General features: G+C 40.3%; 1 protein-coding gene across 1 annotated transcript in view; it reads right to left on the bottom strand.

Annotated features, from left to right (window-relative positions):
* The window catches only part of LOC142362927 (transcription initiation factor TFIID subunit 4-like), a 145,717-nt gene that overhangs the window by 32,988 nt on the left and 89,953 nt on the right, over window positions 1-22,776 (bottom strand). The window contains exon 14 of the mRNA XM_075434163.1: window positions 12,959-13,081. Coding sequence (XP_075290278.1) covers window positions 12,959-13,081 — 123 coding nt within the window. The remainder of the gene's footprint in view (window positions 1-12,958; window positions 13,082-22,776) is intronic.

The following is a 22,776-nucleotide window of genomic DNA, read 5'->3' as shown; positions in this document are numbered from 1 at the left end:
CTTAGTACAATTTAATAAATTTACCACAGCAGTATGTAGTATTTACGTAGTAAGGGCAGAAATACAGAAAATTATGTTAAAAAGTAATTGATCTTGATCACCACCAGGATAAATGGCTTAAAAGGCAATATACAGACTTTTGAAAGTTGTCTGAAGTCCAGAAAACCTTGTATCTCAGTACTGCTAGTGTAAAAAATGCATTTGACTTCAGACGAACGAGGATTTACTGCTCAATGTAGGCTGCACAAGCTGAATTATGGATTACATTACATTTTTTTATATGGCACTGTAGAAAAGAAATCCGAATAGGTCAAACTGACTTATTAATCACTACAGCCAAAATACTTACTGTGAACAACACCAACTCATGGGCCACAAACTAGATCTAGGTAGAGTCTTCCAAAGACACTTGGAACATTAGAGTCTCCAGTACATCAAGAATGTCAACTAAAAAGCATCAAAATGCTCATTAAGCATTCTTAACTTTCATTAATTGCTGCAAACTGATCAGATGTCGAACCAAAATGCCCAGCGTACAGAATCTATAGATTTGATTACGTAGAGATTACGTCGACATAAACACAGTGGACTCTAGCCTATTACTTTAAGATTTTACTCTGGATGCTCTTCATTAAGAGTTTTCTAAAACAACATATTCCTGCTTAAGTGATGTGGACACTGACAAATGCTCAAAACTGAAAATCGTGGTCTGGGATGGAATTACATCACTTGTCGTAATTCTTCTTGCCTTTAACCAAGAAAGCCACAGAACATGTCCTCTTACAGGTAAGCTCATCAAATGAACAAGCATTTCACAATACCAAGAATTAACTAATTGAAGTTTCAGACTCAAAGAACTTCTTGAAGTAAATAAAATAATTCTTCTTCTGGATTCTCAGTCAAGAAATGAGACACTCTGATGTCAAATATTTCCGAAGATGTGATTTTTATTTACGCTTTCTTCAAACAGAGAAAACCTACTTTCTGTTTTAATTTTCTTCTTCTGGAAGCCCTTCCATATTGGTTCTATGTTGTTTAAGGTATATTACAAAATGAAAAGAATACTTGAAGTCTTGAATTTTTTTCCCCCCTAACATCACTACCAATTATTATTACTTTGACTACCTGCATAGCCGACAACTATGCTAGGAACAGTACCTGTAGCTCTTTATTAGAGATTTGTTCCGTTACTTAGTAATAAAAAAGCTTAAGTAATAAGCTTTAATATTAACTAAAGCTTAGTAATATAAAAGCATGAATTTCATCCCATCTCACTGTAGCTACAGCTGAGGATAATAACTTTTGATAAAAGAATTTTCTGGAAACATAAGTTTTACCAACTTACGGCTTTTCACTTACAGTTGTCAATGTTGTCGGGGGGGGTGGATGGGGGGTGGAAGTTTGAGAAGACTGTAATTTGAAGGTCAGTTAAAGGAGGGAAGGGCAAACAAGCTACTGAACTTGCATTTTATGTTCTTCATAAAGAATTAATTATAGAGATGAGAAAATTAATTTTGGCTTTGGAGACAAGCACCAGGCGTATTTTCAAGGTCCATCAGATTTAGCTCACCTTCTGCTTTGTAAAGATGCTTCTTAAATTTTTTTTTTTTAAATTGTAATAACAAAAATGAAAACAAATGAAAAGAAGAAAAAGGGATCAACAAAACCTTGCTAAAGAGAGAAATGTAGGTGGCTTCTTTTATGGCTTGGGAAAAACATATCACAGGCCAGTGATACGGCCTGGGAAAAAAATGCCCTCCCCTACAGACCGAGCAGGCTGCAGTGCTGCTGTCTTTTTGATCAAGAGAAGAAATCCCACGCCAATGACTGCTTCCCCTGACAGACTGCTTGTCCTTTTTAATGTTACATGAGAGCACCAGCCTGCATTTCCCTCCCTCAGAGCTAGTACCACTACCACTGATTAGAGATGCTGGTCTGCCTAGGGGTACTCACTTCTTCGGCCAAGGCTGTTTAACCTGTTGTGCTCCTTTTATTCCCTACCTTCTCCTTTGGAGATCGAACCTTTGCCTTTTTCATGGTTCTTACAGTATGCTCATTCTCCTAACAGAGCGTCCTCTAAATTGCTCAGTAGCTGGTCCATCATACAGAGGTTCAGCTCTTGCTATGCTCCTGGCTTTGCAAGAGACTGTCATGATCAAAAAGACTGGAGAAATAGCTCTTTTACTGATAATTACAGCATGGGCAAACACTATTTCCATGCTGTTAAAGCATGGAAATCACTATGATACCTTCTACCTTCTCAAACACAGCTGCAGAAAATCTCACCCGTTCTCTTCATTTGCCTCCCCATACAACACTGCTGTCCTTTCTCTGCCGAGATAATTCTTATACCAAGATTACTACAAACAGAATAACAAAAGCAATAGCAAAGTGAGCAGTGGAAATAGGCCTACTGCCCTACCTCCTTCAGCCAGCTAACCTGCTGGCCCTGCTCGAAGCTCACCAGAAGGACGAGAGCAGGCATGAGGGCAGGGCTCCCCAGAGGGGCCCAAGGGCCCACCAGTACAGCTCTGCAGGGCTCGGGCTCTGAAGCGACCTAGGCTTTCCATACGCAACCTTTCTAACAGTTTAACTTAGTTTTAGTTAGCTATGTGAAACATGTGTGTGTGGATTCACTCATGCTGGGCAAAATACTGACACAAAACTAACTCACCAGCTCGTGAAACTGCCCGCTGGAACTAACTCCAGATTCCCGCAAAGTGGTACCAGTTAAAAAAGGTGTAAAAATCATCATTTTATTCAAATCAATGTAACTTCACATAGACCAAAAAGTGAGATTTAGCTCCAAAGACACGAGGAAAAGGAGGAAAAAAACACAGTTTGATCGAGAAGTCACGGAGACATGATAATTTTATCACTTCAGTCCCTCTAGAGTACAAAAAATTTTCTTAAGTTGTTCTCGTTTTTTAACTTGCCTGCTTTTCTTTTTGACCGTCTCTCCCATTGTCTATATTAAAAAAGAAAAAAAGAAAAAAAAAAGAAAAAAACAGTTTAAAAGCCATGCCAAGGTGGGGGAGCTGTGATCTGCAGCACTGCAAGATGCCCTTCCCTTCCTATTGCACCTCCCCTGCAGCAACTGGCTGCAAGCCTGTAACTTGAAGGCAAGCAGTAACTAAGTAACTAATAAATAAGGAGTATACCACTAAAGTAAACAGTACCCTAGCTATAATTAGCTAGCACAGACAAGCTGCTGGTGGTAGATGTCTCCGCGAGTTCCCTCGGGCCCTCTCCAGCCCAACTCCCCCACAGAATCCCTTTAACCAGCATGCTCCGGTTTGACTCCAGGCAAAACAAAAACAAAACCCCCTTTTTTCCTAGTCACTCACTAGAACAGAGCATGTAACAAAAGGAACACCAAGACGAAGATCCCACTATCAGATATTTTTACAGTATTGTTCCTTTGAAAGCAAAATACAGCCTGGAATATTCAAGACACACCGGGGAACATCTTAAACCTGCATTTAACACACACCGATAGTCCCAAAGACTTCTGTGGTCAAATAATATGAGACTTTTCAAAAGCATGCAATGTGCTGATTTTTAGAAAGAAAACCCTGTTTCTACCATTGGAAAACAGAGAAATAAAGCATTTTCTACCCCAGAATCAGTTACAGATCAGCAAACCCGAGTTCATGCAGTAGGAAACACAAGGAGATTCAGGGGAACACTGACATACACAGCGATCCAACAAAAGCTTATTGCACGTAATTAAGGTTCTACACGAGGCATGTTACTCACTTCAAACGACCCAACCGCTGCGCTTAAAGTTAAGCACATGCACATGTCCTTGCAAGTTTGGAGCTCCAACGCTGAACTCGCGAACGGGGCCAAACAGGACCTGCTGTACCGTCGCTCTTGCACAGAAAGGACATGCCACACACGCTGCTCGTGGAACCCTGTGCACCGCTTGTAACAAAGCCAAAAGGCTACCTTCAGCTCAAAGTTCACATGTTTGAGCCACACCTTTGAATTTTATCATCGGCAAATTTCAGCCAAATTCTGAAAGAGGAATGTGGATGGCAGGAGACTGGTCAACATCTGTGGAAGCAGTGTGAACATTCATTTCCAAACTAAACAAGCGTTTGCTCAAAATACTCTTGCAATACAGAATAGATCATAGGGGCTAAAAAAAACATCATGTTCTTTGAGCAGCAAAGCTCATCATGACAGCTTTGCCTGCACCACAAAGTGCTGCTGTTGTGTCATTCCGTAACGACATCACTTATGAAACCTGCAGCAGGGACCCGACTCCAACACTTGTGCACACACACACATGAATAACCAGCACACAGGACAACACTGCCAAACTGGTAAGGAAACCATTCAGACTGACAGCACAGTCAGTAGAAGGAAGACTTCTATTTGGTAAAAGGCAACCATGAAAGGCCTCTCTTCCCTCCTCTTTCTCAGACACTGAGCTTTTTTTCAATTTAAATGACTTAAAATGAAGTAATAATTTTTTACTACGCATGGTAAGACGGCAAGTTCCGAATGAAACGTTGATCTGTCAGGTTTTTTTTTTTCCTTTTTTTTTTAATTCAAGAACCTCTCCTTTTCTTGTCAACAGGAAGAGTACCCAACTGCAGCATAACGCACGGTGGTGGCAAGACGCAGTGAAGGAGCACCGATGCAGAGCTCCTGCAGGCCTTTCGAAAGCTTGCACAGGTAACTTCACATTTTCAAGAAAGAGGTGCTTGTCTGATTATTACAAACTGTTTTCTCTGTATCTTGCATTATGAAATGCAAAAGAGACTCCCAGACAGATTTAATCACCCCGTAAGAAGTAATTCTCCGAAACAGCCAAGACTTAACAAAGCAGAGTTTAGATAGTGTTGTCTGGGAGGGGGACTTGAACAACAGTTTGGTTCTACAATTTACAGCAGGTAAAATAAGAAAAAGTTCTATTCAGGACTGCTAGGTAAGGTGTTTACATTAGAAGCTGGCAACACGATTCCCTTGAAGTTCAAACCTAAAGGCTCGGGGTAAACGAAAATGTTGAGTTACTGTTACCCTAACTGTCACCGTCTGTACGAGCAATATATTCCTTGACTTCCTGTAAAGAATCAGGCTGGAAGTATCCAAGAATGGGCATCCTAATAAATGTCAAGTTCTTTAGACTTGTTCAAAACCTTAGCTTCACTAAAGGATTTGTTAGGCAAAAAGAAAAATAATTATTCCACAAAATTTAGCTGGCACTGAATGCGATGGAAGGGAGAAGGAAATTCATCTGTCTGGTGATTCATCTGACCCTTCCAGAGGAGGATCAATTAAAAGGGAAACACTGCCACTTTAAGATACAGGGCTAAATCTTTCCATGTATATGTTAAAAAGTTACACCCCTGGAAATTCTCTGTTTTTAAAAATTATTGTCACTGACATCTAAAAATGTCACAGCACCTTGGGCCTTACCTTCTGCAGTCAATGGAGAGACTCAAGTCAATTTTGACAAACCCTCAGCTAGACCCTTTCAGACTTTCTTACTCTTAGTTTTATCAGTTTTATTTAGTCAGAAGAAAGAAAAATTCTGGAATTACAAGTGTCAGAAAAACAGAGGCTGCAAAATATATTTCATCCTTCAGTGTCTGAAAATCAGGAAGACAAATTGAGAGGACAATTGAAAATAAAGAAAAAACAAACCCAAAACCAGCCCCCAAACAAAAACCAAAAAGCAAGCTCACATACCCTCTGTCCCCACATATCCTCAAGGTAGCTGCCTTTTGCAAGCAGACAACCCACACTCTCTCACAGTAACAGCAGCAGACCTCTACAGGGATTGACAAATAATGGATGAACTATTAACTACTCAGAAGTCATTTTGCCAAGTTCTTATTTTCCATGCTAACAAGCTGCACATGCTATATTTATAAAGTATCTACACATAAAAAGATTGCAGTTAGTGTTACCACAGTGATTAAATTATTTTCTTTTTTAAAATGCAGTAATTCTTTCCCTTTTTTAACCAAGGCGGAGGATTTTAATTAAAAAAAACCTAAACAAAACACTATTTCAGACTCCAGTAAGAAACCTTTGAAAAGCAGATAAAGAAATACTCAGATAGTCTCCTTCCATGTGCTAGATCAACATCATGCAGTCAGGTGGGATCAGCTACCTTTTCCATCTCCAAATGAAGTAAAAATCACATTTGTTTTGGCCAATAAGGAAAAATGATTAATACCATTGAACCTCTGTCAGAATATTTTGTGCTACATAGATCAAAGGAATACACACAGTACGCAAACCTGTTCTACTAGTAAAAAAGAATGTTTTTGCTGGCACAGAGCCACTTTCTATCTTCTTGCATTGCTGCCTGGCTTTTTCCTCCTGTCAAATGAGATCCACGCAAAATTGTTCTACTGCCTCCTGACTCGCTGTCTGTATCCCGCCTGCCCGCAACACGCACAGAACTGTATTTCTATGCATTCGCTCCAAATTAGAATTATTAATCAGCCATGTAAACATAGCATTACCCATCATTTTTAAGGCATTCATAGTTTTTACTGCTAGGGCTAAAACACAATTTGAAATTAAATTTTTTTAAAATTGAAGTTCATCATTGGAGCAATTTATTTTTAAATTGAAATCTCATTTATTTAAGAATGAGAAGAATAGGTGCAATTATTAATTAGGAGAACATCTATACAGTCTGTCAAAAACTGATTTTCAAATAGATATTAAAGCATTTCTGGTGAATTATTTTAATACTTGACTTTTGAGAACAGCAAGTAAAACATGCCAGAGAAGTTGAAGCTAAACTTGAGATTTTCAAAGGTTCACAAAGTAGTATGCATGTAACACCATTAAAAAAAAATTATAAGGACAGACTCCTTCACTTTCTTCTGTCTCCCGGAAAACTCAAGCCCATATATTTAACTGATAGTTTTGGGATACCTGAAATGAACTCACAGCTGTCAGCGGCAGTGACATCCTATACCACAACAGGTCTGAGACAGCCACTGCATTCTATCATGTCAGTGATACATGGAGCAAAGAGTGCTTGAAAAGGCAATGATACAATAAATCATAAAAATTCCTCTTGTTCTACTGTTCGTCTACAGGTTTAAAAGCACAAAAAGCAAGCTTTAACTTCTTGGGCCATAAACGCTGGCAAAAGGTGTTCTGGTCTATTGTATCTGCTTCCATATAACTCCAGCTTAACAAGTGTAAAGTATCTTTAGATTCCAGTGTTGTCTAAACATATCTTGACCACTTAAAACAACAAGTAACTTATCGAGAGCCAACTACGCAGTATGAAGACCAAGCTGAGACTTGAGTTGTAGAACAAGTCACTCCAAGGATCTTTGAAAGTGGATGCCATAAAATCACTTTAGTGCCAAAAAGGTGAGGGAATAGCCTAAAGATTTGCTCAGAGCATGGCAATCCCACTGACCGATGTTTTTCCACAAAATAAAAGACTATTCATCAGTTCTAATTCTTTCAGATCTGCCAGAAGCAGTTATGCCTCACAGTTCTGTTGGCTGATTCATGAACTTCCAAATCTGCATGATGTTCATCGGGTAGACAATCAGGAGAGAACCCAACGCACAACCCTTCTGTAACAAAGACTTCTGCAAGACACACGATACATCTCTTGTTTAAAGGGGCAAGGGGAAGGAAAGAAGGAATGCCAGGTTCTCCAAGAGACAGCTCTGCCATGCTTTTTTATCATCCACTCCAAAGACAAAATTGCCTAGTATCCTGATTTTGTCTTAATATTGTTAAAATATTAACAATGGCTTTGAGGAATAATTGCAGGGGTTGCTGAAATGTCTATGGATAGCCCAAGCACAAAGCGAGAATGCCAGCTGTAATGCGCGCAAACAAATTAATCGCCTTCAGTCCTGGAAAACTAAAAAGAGACAGTTGGAAAAAAGTACTTTTAATTACAATGTCATTGTACCCAAGTGCCTCTAATATAATCATCAATACATCCTTACATTTCCACTTCGAAATTCATAGTATGAAGATCTGATAGAGAGGAATATCAAGTAACTTTTCTGTGCCTGCATTTGGAAGTCTCTGGTATAACATAGATTTACAAGTCTCAAACTGGAATCTTAATCACATTTTATACAAAACCTTAACAAGAAAACAGCTTTAAAATGTTCAAATTATACCATCTGAAAGATGAATTTAATTAAAAAAATGTGGTGCCTCATACCCGAAATACATTACACAATCACTTTAGTAATTAGCTTTTCTCTACACAAAACATCCTTGTTTTAACTGGAGTTGTTCTGGGACTTTCCAGGTCTGCAAGAACATTATCTTTCTTGACTAATATAATGGTTGGAAAATACTGGACGGGCTTGAGTGCTGGCCCAACATATGGTCCTGCAAATACTGGAAGATGGTGTTTGGGATAGTTTGCTGAATATTCTTAAGATGAATGCTCTTCTACTATGTGAGAAAGAGGGTTTTTTCTTATCCCTAAAATGACTGTCTTCAATAAGCGGTGATTCACTGAACTAGCCCTGAAGCTGCCTTTGGAAGCTCAGTATTCAAAAACCATCTGTGCCAGCAAGTACCAGGAGAGGGCTTTCACTCGATATTTAAACAAATTATACCCTCAGATATTTCAAACATATACTCTGTATTTATGTATTTTGGGATACTAGCCATAGGTCTTGATGAAAAGCCAAATTGTTTAACTATCATTATTAATGACAGAAAAACACTTGCATTTAACCTCTACACTTTAATTCCATAGTAAAAAAAAAGAGGGACTTTGAAATACGCAAATTCTGCATTCATGCCACCTTAGCACCACTAAAATAGTTAACTTGTAAAGCAAGTAACCTGACCTAGTCTCATGACGTTTAATGATTTTCTTAAAGCTTTAACTCTTACAATTACATGAAAATACTTATTTCATAAACAAAAACAATTTTTAATCCTAATCCTTAAAAGCTTTACAACTCACAAAAAAAGCTTGCAAATGTGAACCAAAGAGATTCAAAATCTGTAAGGTAAACAAAAGCAACTCAAAATTTATTCTTTTTAATCTGACATCAGAGGTGCTTGCATATACTAATGGAAGACCTGCAGTGGTTGTTGCCTTCCCCCTCCCGCGTGTGCCAACACAGGCGTCACAGGAGCCACGCAGCACGCACGAGGCCGGCAGCACCGCTGCGAAAGGCGAAACACAGTTCAGGACCATTGGATACCGAACTTGATGATCATGCATTAAATTCCAAAAAGCAGTAACATCTCTTTTCCAATACTTTAGTATCATTAAATAAATTTTAAAAAACCCCAACCTATAAAATTCTGCAAATGTAATACTTTCAATTCAGCAAGAAGCTGAACTCTTCCAAAGGTGTCTAATTTCAGCCCTTCTTTTTCACTCTTGATCTAAACCGCATTATAATAACAAGCAGGCTGAATTACTGATGAGCTGCTGGTTGCTATAGAGGAAGCTATGTTTCTAGCAGATTATCTAAAATACAAGGAGACAAGAAAGGTACCAAACAGAAAGAGAACGAAGAGCAGGTGATCTCAAGTTTGCTGTCTCTGCCTTCTAAGTTCCTTTTCCAGCGCCCACTGGGCTGGGCTCTAGGTCAAACTGCTTAGCAGAAACGATGCACTATTTATTGTTGTTAGGTTAGTTTTCTGCCAATTAATCAGATGGAAATGGGCTGGCACAGGGTACGACAAGAGCCAGAGCCTATGCAAGGGAAGGCCAGGAGTGCTCGGCTGGGGATGGGGCTGGAGCTCACAGCCAGGCCAGTCGGGCTCCTGTGTAATGGCAGCCTGATGCCAGCCACGCCGGCGCTGGCACTGTTATCCGAGGACGTCTAGCCCCCGCTCATCTGCTTCTCCATGACATCTGTTTCCCCATTTTTTGGAAAGGAATTTTTTATATGACTACATGGAGAAGCAAAGCAAAAAAACACACCTGATGGAAAAATAACCTCCCTCCAGAACTGCTGACTTTCCATCTCCCCAAGGAAAAGCAACCAAGAAACCCACCCGTACCAGTACAGAAGAGGCAATGATGGGCCTGGCCTTGATAACTTCAGCTAATCCCGCCGTCTGAAAAAAAAGTCTATTCAGCTATGGCTTGAAAACAAGCAAAGAAGTCCAAATGAGCCCTGGAAATGTGAGACAGAGAACAAGTTTAACGAAAACACTCTTGAATAAAGTGCTGGTGGAAAAATATTTGCAATTAGGAGCACAAGCTTTTTCACATTTATAAAAGCTGTGTAAAGCTGTTTCTCTGTATACAACAAACAGTACTTGATCACAGAAACACTAAGCTTTTCCATCAACGTTTTCTCTTAAGAAAAATAACCATCGCTGCTCCCTAAACTGACCTCCTGCTCAGATCAAAAGGGTATTATTAAAAAGATCCAATTTCCACAGAGAAACAGTGAGCTAGTATTTCTGTTGAACCAAGAAGTTGGACTGAAATCCAACACTGCTCATTGAAAAAAATGGCCAATGCAACTAAGTAAAATATCAAGCAAGAGTTAGTTCAGAAAAGGAAAGAATATAACACGCAGGGGTGGGATGATTTGTACTGCTACCTCTTTGGACCAGCAAACATGCAGCGTACCAGCTGCAACAAAAGTGGACATGTATGTCAAAAAAGATTCACGAGGAGACCAGCAACTTCGGTGACAAAACCTGGATACTCTGACAAAAAAAAAAAGAGGGCAGGCCAAGAAAACTCCTGCCAATTCAGACCTTGCAGGCAGATATTATCAGTAGCAAGGTCTTAAGAAGCTTAGAAATTGCCCAGAGAAATCTGAGGGTCACAGACCGCCGCAGAAGTCCGATATCAAAAGGTGAAACTGGGCTAACAGGATGTCTCTAAGACAGCACAAAGTCTTATAATAGTTTTCTATGTTGTTTATAATCTCCAGAAATCCAAAGAAGAGAAATCAGATAAGTCTTAGACAAACAATGCAAATTTCCAGTACCTTTTTAGAGTGAAACATTTTTGAGGAGTTGAGTTTATTTCTGCATAGCAGCCCTAACAAGTAGCTCAGAAGACTGACAGAAAGAGCAGGTTTCTAGCAGCCAACTTCCACGACACAGCTTCCAAAACTTTCCAATCCCATCCCCAGAAAAGCCATGGAATAACCCAGAGACAGTACCCAAGTCCTTGCAACCGACTTGCAGCCAGGCACCAGCGTGAGCCGGCCAGGACACTTAGCAGCCTGGAGGAGACGGATGGGAGCAATGCCCTCTGGACTGGCTGAAGAGCCATGCAATTCATGACTCCAGGAAATCCATGTAGCGACAAAAACTTCAAGGATAATTTGTCAACTGAATAACAGAGAAGTTCAGCAAAATTTGGACTAGAGGAGCAACAAAAAGAAAAAAAAAATCTCCAGAGGCCTTTGGAATTTGCCACAGACCCTTATCTTTCCTTGAAGCACTGTTCCAGGAGAGCAAGGAGCTTCTGGAGAGAGAGGCAGGCTCTTGACCATAACCCACGCAGGCATATAGCTCTGATAAAATGTTTCACCCCGAAGGTGACCACAATTTGGTTCAGCAAACTATGATAGCTTAAAAAAGGATCATATTTTTAAAAGGGGCAATAGATAATACAACTTAAATTCTGATACTTAGGAGAAAATATTCCTTTGGTCAAGTAAAGACAAGCAGGGAATGTACATTTGTTAAAATCTGAAGGGATTCATGTACTCTTAGAAGGTTTAAATTATTTTAAAATTAATCTCGTATGAAAGCCGAAACTATCCCTATCCAGTTGAGCTTCTAATGTCAGCTGCTTTTGGCCTGTTGCTGCAGGATTTTTTACAGGTGCACACAGAGAACAACAGAACTCTTCACCGAATCTAAGACCAGGAGGGAGACTGAAAGGAAAGAAATGCAACAGGACAACACAAAACCCAGGAAGCTCCCTCAGTCTGAAACTAATCTGACCAGAAAACGGGAGCACTTCCTACATATCTGAAGTCATAAGTCAATTATAGAATATGAACAAGATCCACTTTTATTCTTAGCTCAGCTAATTCCTTAGCACATGAAAAGAGAGAAAAGTCAGATAAAAGCTATCCAAAATGGGAAACAAAAAGGCCTTTGGAAATGCTTGGCATTTAGACAAACTCCAGAGCCAAAACTGTTAGTCATTTATTCAAAACAAAATGTTTGCATTTGCCTCAGAACAGACATATAACAGGGAGAATTACTTTGACTCTTATTGTGTAGGCATATTTAGCAGAAACAAAAGAAGCCCAACTATACCTGTAGTAAACAACACAGCACTCCTAACAGTGTCATCCAAGGTAATGCAACCACGCTAGCCTCGTTCTCCACCTTGGTTTATATATACATCACGTTTCTGATGATTTTGCATTCGAGTGGGTAGTACAGTCACTTCTCCGTTTAAGATAACAGGAGAATCACGCTAACGAATCTGATTCTGCTTCTAGAGCACAGTGTTCTTATTAAACTCACCTACAATTTAGCATGATCACAAACTTGACTTTGCAGCTGTGGGGGACACCCAGCCATTCTGTAAAAATCTTTGACACGTTTGTCACAAAACCACACTTACTGGTATTACTGCAAGCTCTTGGTCCAAACTGTAAGCAAGACCAGTTATGTTTTTCCAGATATTTCTTCATGCCCTACTCTCTTTTTTCTGTTTTCATTTGGATCATGCAGAGCAGAAATCAGTATAAAGGCAGTGAACAGTTTAAGGGAGAGACCTATACTTCACATTTAACTTCTTTTTAAAATATTCTTTAACTATCTGTTGAAAGTTGACACTTGAAAACACAACTAGAAGAAAATGTCATTTCAACTGTGGAAAGACAAACTGGACTCACAGTCCTTCTAATGTAGTAATTTGCATCACCTTTTCCAAGTTACGCAGCTCACTGAAAATATCAGCATGTAGCATCTCTAGTTATCCCTACTAGGTTTTGAAATACTAATCTCTGCTACTCTGTGTACAGACATGTACCTCTCCTCCTACGGTAAGCAGCCCAGGTGAATCCAGCTTCCGTTTCTTCCGGGGGCCGATAGCTGCCAGGGCAGTCAGATTGGCGTCCCTCTGCCTCATTTGTGCAAGTTCTTGCTGCTGCATCTATCAGAGAGAGAGAAAGCTGTTCAGTTTTCATTCTGTTGCCATTTCGAAGAGTTATTCTCAGACTTGCAAGCACGAAGTAGAAGTCACACATGAGTAATCCCTAACATTACTTTGCTGTTCCCAGAAACACCATTTTAGTAGCTCAAGCATGCAGCCTTGCCATGGAGTAATAATGAAGACGCAGAAGTTCTCTTGAGTTTCCACAGCATTTCTGCTTCCAAATAACTCAACTGTTCTGAAAACTCCAGCCTTATGCTTGAAAACTGCCTTAGCCAGCAAGTAGTATATAGTAACTACACATCTCCAGTTTAAGATTAATACAAAGAGTGTAAATACCAATTCAAATGCTCAAAAAATATCTCAAACATTTTCTTTCATCTCAGATTTACTTTAAATATTTCAAATATACTTGATATTTGCTTCCAAAAAAAATCATGTCTAAATTAATAGAACACCTCTATCTAAACGTTAGAAGAAGTTAATGCTGACTGTCCTGGTTTTGGTTAAGACAGAACTGATTCTCTTGTAGTGAGCTTTCTTACAGCTAAGCTCTTCTAAGTAACAGTATTTTTCTGAAGCTGGCTGCATATTTTACAGACACCGTCCGCTCCAAAGCTGGTAACACCTGATGTTTATAGTTACTCTGAGCTAATGGTAGGAAAGGAATGCAGAAAAAGGCCTCTGTTTATAATTATCACTACAGCAGCCAACGTCACTGACAGATCTCTTAGGTCCCGCAAGTGAGGAGTCGGAAGCGGTCGTATTTGTGGGGAGGGGTGACAGGACAGGTGACTCGATGTTGACCAACGCGGTATTCCACGCCAGGCACGTCATATTCAGTTTAAAGATGAGGGATCACGAGGGTCTCGCTCTCTTTGGCCACATCCACCTTCTGAAGAGGACCCTGCTCCTTGTCCTGCCCGCGATCCTGACCCCGATTCCGATCCATGCATCCCTGAGTCTAGTTCCTGCCCACTGCTGAGTCCCGTGCAGGACCTCCTGGTGCTGCCCGGCAGCTGCTGGCGGGACGCCCGTGCCCCAGCACCTAACTCCAGGAAACTCAGTATTGGTTTGGTATATTTTGCATTATTTCTCTTATTGTTCGTATTATTAGTATTGTTAGTGTTATTAGTAAAACTTTTTATATTCAATTTGTAAGTCTCTCTCCCTTTTCCTCTTTTTCCCTTCCTCTGGTGGGAGGGTGGGGGTTAACAGAGAGCGTCTGCCACTCAGTTTATTGCTGCCCTGCTCTAAAGGGTGACACTGACACAAACCCCCCACAAAGTGATTTTACAACCTCTTTCTGGGATTCGGATTTAGGTAACAACACATTTGACTAGTTTGAGGGCCAGAAAACAACCCGCCAGCTCAGTATCTAACAAGGTAGCATGCTACAGAAAATAAAAGAAAATACTCTGGCCACCACATGACGCAGAGGTAAGACTGCATGTTCATTATAAACTGTGCAATCCTTTTAGAGAGTTAATGATAAGCAACACATTCCCATGAACAATGTTACTTTAATAAATACTCTGATCACCAATACTACAAAAGAATAATTGCTTAGGTAACGGAGCATATGCTTTTAATTAGATGAAAGCATTCATAGCGCATAGTAATATTTCTTATAATTTTCAGAACTTTGGACTTGCAAAATCTGCCAGTAAATTCAGAAGAGGTGTTGGTTTTCTAATCCCATGGATGCCATACTTGTCCCACTTCAACAGAACCGCACAGCACACTACCTCAAGAAATTCAGTCGTGGTAATAAAAGCATCGTACGACACAGGCACAATTCTTCATTAAAACCAAACTGACCTGACAAGTGCAGACAGAGGAGTCTCAGGCATCACTTACACGCGAGCTGGATGTACAAGCGGGGCCTCAACTACCTTGGCCATTGCTACCGGGAAAGGAGGTTTAAACAAAGAAGTACCAATGTATGGTGTCTGTGCTCCATTCCCTTCTGCCTAGGAAAAGCAGGTCCGCTTCATGCATCCTATTAAGGGCATTTTTCAGGTGTATTTGTCTATCAGTGCAACACATTTTCATGTTCTTCAGAAAAAGCAAATTCAGTACACTCAGAGTGTGAAACCCATTTTCCACATTTTTATGCCAGATATTTTGCAACTTCAGTTACTATCATAACTTCACCATAACATTATCTACAAATAAACATCTCATTTATCTACAGGATAACAGAATTTCCTAAATAGAAAAAAGAAACGTGGAAAAATATCTAAATAATAGTGCAAAGGTCTATATATGCTTCTCTTTGCCAACTCATATTAGGTTTTTAGCTCAAATATCTTTGGCTCTCTTCCAGATTAAATGCCAGTTAGACAGACCTGCCCGCTTACCCTTTCAAGGTAGATAGCAACAGTGGTGAGCTCTAATCATTTACAAAGGTCATGATCGGAAGCTAGCCCGTAAGCAGTCATTTAAAATTCGATTGATCCCTATTTGTAGTCAGGCAAAGAAAATGGACATTTCAGCTGTATTGTAATTATGAGGCTTCAAGGCAACTGTAAATAGATGTGCAAATCCAGATACTGGCAAATACCTTAGAGAAGAAATTATTACTATAGTATAACATATAGCCAGGAAAGGTTGAAGATAAAACTGCATATAAAAAAAGATCAATCATCTTTTTGCTAATTTGCCATGCTTGCCAGCCTATAAGGGTTATCACAATTATCAGAAGTCTGATGAATATTTAAGCGAGGGCCAACTGGCTTAGAGTGATCTCAGACGAAGCTGTAAAGCGGATGCCTTCACAGAATAAGAAATTGTGCACCGGAGAAAGTATTCATTTCCTGGGAGGTGCAGGTCAGAAATACAGTCTGATAGATAACTGGTATCATGCAAAGGTTATTACACGAGCGTCTCACCCAAAGTCACCATTTTCCAACCAACAGTAAGCTAACACTCACTCTGCAGTACAGGTAGTACAAAAAGCCATGCACAGTGATTGTTTCAGCATGTAATATAAGCACACAGTGCCTCTGAAAAGCCGCTCTAAGAACTATAACTTTGTATTTTTTTTTATTTCTGCACACGCAAATCGTAAAGCGAAACACGCCATTTCTCTAAATTCCACATGGTGGGACAAATCCTGCCCTCACTTCGAAACCTGCGAAGTGCCTGGTGCTGTTTTACCAAGCCAACCTGGAACAGGTTCACGAGTCTGCAGAAGCGTTTGCCCTCGCTCATTCCTCAGGCTCTCTGTCCTTCCTTCTTCATTCAGTGAGAAGAGCTAAAGATAGCTCTTGGTATCACATTCTAATTTTTGACAAATGTGTTACCTTAGCACTGATCATCCAAGCAAATGTGCAGGATTCCCAGCTCCCTCGAATTCAGCACACGACAGGAGCCCTGGCTCAGCAGATGGAGCCGAAGGAGCTGGGCACAGTCCTGCTGATGTGGGGTGAGCACGGGCGAGACCCTTCCCTCCACTGTGCCCCTCCCCCTGCTCCACCCAGCCCCTCTGCTGGGCTGCGAGCTCCCAGCGGGCGCGGACGGGACCCTCCCAGCCCCGTGGGGCTCAGCGACACCCCTTCACTACAAGTGAGGAACATGATGCCAAGCACAAAAACTCCAGCCAAAACCACAATGCAGTTTCTGACTTTGGTTTTACAGTACCCTTGGCATACTACAACAGAAAAGAACAACCTTCTTACGTAACCTTAATGAACGTTGGTCAGAAAATACCAAACGCATCAAATACATGTGCATCATCAGTAAGAACACAGTACCCTGATGCTTTATAACGTAAGGGTTGAAGGGCTGAAATACCTGACAGACACTTCTATTACACAAATTCTCATCAATCTTTTAAAAATTAATTATCACTGGTGAGTTTTTTTTTTTCCAAAGCTGATCTGAAGGCAGAGGATCATAAAACTACATATAAAAATAAACAAAAGAATTACGATCCTGATACTGATTACCCACAGAGGCCTTCACTGTGCAGTAGTTAGTGTGCTCCAGCTGGCTTAAGGGAACACCTTTGCACACTCAGGACTAACTACCAATTGCTTACAATAAAACATCTTTGTAGTAGTAGGATACTTACTCGTGAGACATTTGACAAGACTCCCAGATGTTATTTAGCATCCTGGAGCAGACTAACCATCACTGTTGGCTTCTTCATACCTCCTTTACAACTTTCTCTTCCTTCCACCTCCAAGTCACATACTTCTGTTCTTTCATACCCTACATTAGATTATCTGCATCAGTCTTTTTCCCACTCATCATCTGACTCTTCATCAAAAATATTATCCCCAATCATAATCTTTACTTAAAAAAAACCCAATGCCGTAACTTGGCTTCAGTTCAAAAGAAGGGGACATTACACCTTTCATAAAGGCATTTACACAGGCAATGTGGCTGCTGACATTTGATTCGACAGGAGCTTTTCATAATTAATGCCATGAAGATATGCACTGTTTTTAATAGTCATAAACCCCAATATTGTTATTACAGGTATCTTGCAAGAAGTTCAGGAACAGCCAAACAGTTTTGTGGGAGCTGTGTAACTAACATAGATTTAATTACTCTGCTTTGGTGTCAACAGAGATTAATTTCAAGACGCACTCTTGTGCCACCAGACGCCAAAGGCACAACCCTGACACCGGTGGAGGCTCTTCTCCCCGGTGTACTCTGGAACCCTACTCTCTTTGTCAAGTGGAAATGACTTTGCGACCAGTTTTGCATATATAGTTCCAAAGCAATCACCCTCTGAATTTTCAGTGCTAACATGAATTAAATGTAGCCATCGTCAACGTTCTGAAATTACTCTTAAAAGTACCTGTAAAACTAAAGCTATTCAAGCTTCTTACTTTACAAGATCAATTATATTTTAAAGTAACAAAGCAGCCTGTTATTACAATATAGTTTATCTTCTAAGCCAGTTAATAATTTCTGGATATTTAAACAAATAAAGTGCTTGTTAATATCTATACATCCTGATAAAATAAATAAATTTCCTTTTAATTAACATGATTCAGAAGAAATAAATCAAACAGCAACCAGCAAGATGCAACCATTTGATAGCTGCATTCATTCACACACTCGTTTTCATACTGGACTGCTGATACAATACCATTCCTTAACTTGCCGTCATCACAATTAGTATGAATATACGTATCAATCGCCTATTAAAATTACTGCCCTCTGGGAAGGAAGCAATGTTTCATTCAGAACCACACTAATCAACAACAATTCAATTTTTTGAAAGTCAAAATATTTATCTAAAACACAAATATTCCAGTATATTACACAAGAAAAATGCCTACAAATGAGATGAAGTTCCTTGCTCCTTATCTGATCCCAATTTATTTTTAGCAAGTCATTTACTTACTAAGAGGTATTCCATTACTTAGTGACAACTTTAAGCTAAAGAGATCCCGTTGATGAAAAGTACAGTATAAGAGTCAAGCACTGATATTATTTCACACAATGAAATTTTACTCTTTGTGACGGTGACATAACATTAAAACCACCGAAAGAACACTACTTCACTATTTTAATACTGCAAAGCTAACAACTGAGGCTCTAAAAGTTTAGTCCGTTTTCTTCAGATCATTATTTGTTATGATACATTTAGGTACTTCAGAAAGAAGTGCCACAAGCCATATGCCACCAGGAAGACAGCCATACGTCTATCTGAAGTATCAACATTAGATCTTAAAATCTACATTTAATAATTTCCAAAAACCAAGAACACACTTATTCATGACATGCTTTGTAAATAATTTTGCAACAGAAACCAAGCATTTACATTAAGCCTTTCTCACTTCAAGCCTTTTCTGCACTACAAGCCATCCTGAGAACAGTCACTGAGATACTACGAAATAAATACAGGGTGTGAATATATGGCCAGTGATTGTTTTTTCTTCTTTGATTTCTACTTCCACCGGCAGTTATGGCAGTCCACACAACTGGAAGAAAGCACCTCTTTCAAAAATGAGTATCGTTTCATTTTCAAGATTTGTTTAAGCACTAAATCCCCCATCCATTACTCTAGCTAGTATCAAGAAGAGTGTGGCTAGCAGGAGGAGGGAGGTTCTCCTTCCCCTCTACACTGCCCTGGTGAGGCCTCATCTGGAGTACTGTGTCCAGTTCTGGGCTCCCCAGTTCAAGAAAGATGAAGAGCTACTGGAGAGAGTCCAGTGGAGGGCTACGAGGATGGTGAGGGGACTGGAGCATCTCCCCTACGAGGAGAGGTTGAGGGAACTGGGCTTGTTCAGCCTGAAGAAGAGAAGGCTGCGAGGGGACCTTATAAATGCCTACAAATATCTGAAGGGTGGGTGTCAGGAGGATGGGGCCAAGCTCTTTTCAGTGGTGCCCAGTGACAGGACAAGGGGTAATGGGCACAAACTGAGGCACAGGAAGTTCCGTCTGAACATGAGGAGGAACTTCTTCCCTCTGAGGGTGACGGAGCACTGGAACAGGCTGCCCAGGGAGGTTGTGGAGTCTCCTTCTCTGGAGATATTCAAGACCCGCCTGGACGGGGTCCTGTGCGGCCTGCTGTAGGTGACTCTGCTTCGGCAGGGGGGTTGGACTAGATGACCCACAGAGGTCCCTTCCAACCCCTACTATTCTGTGATTCTGTGATTATAATAACCACAGAGAACAGTGAAGATTATTTTCCACTCTTCTACAAGACCAGCTAAACCACGAGTAAATTCAAGGAAGTTATGGCTAGAGGTAGAAATTCTACGGATTTGTTCATGGTATGAATTTGGTCTGGAAAGATAACTGTAAAACAAAAGCTGGGTACTTGGTACGAACACCCACAGAGCTGCAGCCAAACACCTTTGCCAGTCTGGCAAATCAAACGGCCTGGCAGCGGCTGTGATCTGCGCTGGTGCCCGCGGAGTCTTCCTCTCCAGTCAGCACAGCAGTCTGTGCAGGTCAGCTATGCCAACGCCCCAGCGCACAGCGCCTGCTCCCCCCAACCCGCAGGGCAAGGGGACTCCAAACAGCAAACGCCACACCACACCGTCACCAGAAAGACAGGAGCTGCTCAAAACCAAGAGTAAAAAGCATCTTGGAAGGAAGATGAAGCGTGCTCCAAAGGGAGGGCAAAACCTAAGCAAATCGGCTTTGTTTAAAGCACGGATGTAGAAGAAATATGGGCCTGAGTCGTAGCTCCCAAGGACTGCACCAAGAGAAGTTCCCTTCAACACGAGCAGTCAGAGGACGACTGGAACTCTTGACAATTCAAGTCTACGTATAAATACCTTCAAAAATAAAAGGCAGAAGAGGGAGTGGCATCACACGAGAGAGAAAAAGGTCAAGGAGGTGCTTCTCTAACTACAGGCAGAAATCAGGGATGTTTTTTGGCCTGGAAGGAAAATAACCCCGTGACAGAGAGACAGAGATGATTGTGAAGATAAAGAAGAAGAAAGAGCTTGAGGAAGTAGTCAAGTATGTTTAAATACTGCCAGTACAGGATTTGATAAGGGAATAGAAGCTGAGTTGTAGAAGTAAGCTTCTGTAGTCACAGAGCCAATTCACCCCACAAAGAACGAGATTTTGGCTACTTACCATTCCCAACACAGTTCAGAAATACCACCTAAGAACAAGAAAAGAGGACAGAGCAGAGTCTAACAGCACCACAGAAGCTATAAATATCAACAGCCTGTAAACAGCAACCAAGAACGAAGGCAGCCAGGAACGAACACCAAGCAGGAAACTGGCAACGAAGAGCGCTAAATGGCAGAAACGTTTGATGAGAGCGAGATCATGTAAACAATGATTTAAGCATTGATTCCTAGCCAATAGGCATCAATGGAGAGCCCTCCTAATTCTGTCTGCGATGGATGGTTTAATTCCCAATAACAGGGTCATATGCTGGGAAAAGCTTGTCTTAATTGATGGCTCTGCAGCATATATCTATCAGTCTCAGACAGTGATTACACCCCCCGGAAAAACATCTTTTTTGCTGAGGAGAGCCTGAAACGCGGAACCATTACACACGTCCTAAGATGCCCACAACAGAAGGTGCAATTAAAAAAATGGAACTCATTAAAATGCTGGCAGTAACCTCAACAAGTCCAGGACAATGATCAAGAAGGATCGGTACATCGGTGAACTTCAGAGAGTCTTGAAAAGCCAGATAACGCCTGCAGAATGCCCACGCTGTGCTCCCGCCCCTCTTTGCCATTACCCAAGTCTGAAGGTCAGCAGGACTCCTACAGGAACAGCACGCTGGCTGGCAAGAAGCTGCTCCAAAGTAGCTAAAGGTCAGGAGCGGCACTGCAATAACGCAATGCCAGACAAGTTTTACATGTGTAATAGCAAATCATACACTGAACACATTCTGCGAGACTTCTAAACATCCACAGCTCTGCCAAATTACATCTTATTTTCTTCAATACAAAGCTGGACACTACTTCTCCACAAATGTTCTCCCACAAATCAGTGAAAGGTCCAATCATCACTTGCAACGGCTGTACATCTGTTTGAAGCAGATGAAGATTGTAACTTTACTGAAAAAGGTGTGTGTGTGCTGGGGTTTTTCTTTTTTTCTCTTCTTTTTTTCTTTTCCACACACTTTTAACAACAGTCGAAAATTATTGCATAGTGTTTGAAAAAAATCACCCTGGGCAAAGACTAAGCTGAGAACATTTCAGCCCCCAAGATGAATGTTTCTCAAAATAATGAGCATCTGAATACAGTTCTGGAACCTTAACTGGGGTACTTTTGACCAAGTGTCTTTCCTACAATAGACATTTGTGTTTATTACATCTAATTTCATTATGTTTTAGAAGTTTACTCAGATTTTCCATTAACATTTGCTCTGTTACTTTCAACACAATATATGTCAAACTTCTGATACAGAAAATGCCTGGTACATCCTGCCTTTCAGTTTTATTTTTCCCTGAAAAAAAAAAAGCCTTAACTGTAATTTTCTCCAGTCATGTACATTACCTAGTTAAATGCAATTTCAAAAACAATTCTCAGTAAAACTACATTTTTATCTCTGTACTACTCAAGACCACATACTGTGTGAACCAATCCATATATATATTCATACTCGTAGGTTTCATTTTCTTGAAAGTCTCCCTAAAAGCTTAGTCATAGCTTACAAAAAAAAAAAAAAATCAAAAGCATAAAGACTTTTGAGAGTGATTTTAAAAAGTCTTGTAATCTTTTAAGATACTTTTTCTCTAGTACTATTTTATTCCCCTATTAGTTTGAAGTTCTTATCTCACTAGTCCCTTCAATCAACTAAGGCTCTTTATAAGTATCTATGAACTTCTTTTTGTTAATTCTGTATATTCTTGGTTAGTTGCCTTTTTGATTTTTCAAATAAAATGCACTAGTTTAGTTCAAATTAAAACCATTTATTTCTGCAACCGTCCAACCATCTTTTAAGCTACATATTCCTATCTGTAGCAATACAAGGTATAATAAACACTTCTTTTAGAAAGATATCCCTCAAATTCCTCTAACAGACTTCTACAGCAATGGTGGGTTTTTCGTCCTTCCAGCAACCTTTATCATTACATTTCTTCATTCCTCAAAATCTGTTGTTGGTGCTCCAGCACATTTTGTCTGGTTTTGGTTACTCTAGTCCTCAAACAACTTCTCTCCAATATCACCCATTCCAGTCTCTTCTACACTAAGCTGGAGACACCCCTGTTGTAAGCTTTGGTATTCATTAGGTCCCACAGCAGTGT

Source organism: Opisthocomus hoazin, chromosome 12 (genome assembly GCF_030867145.1).
Source record: "Opisthocomus hoazin isolate bOpiHoa1 chromosome 12, bOpiHoa1.hap1, whole genome shotgun sequence".
Taxonomy (NCBI): Eukaryota; Metazoa; Chordata; class Aves; order Opisthocomiformes; family Opisthocomidae; genus Opisthocomus; species Opisthocomus hoazin.
The sequence above is the reverse complement of the archived record's forward strand: the minus strand, read 5'-3'. Positions and strand labels throughout refer to the sequence as shown.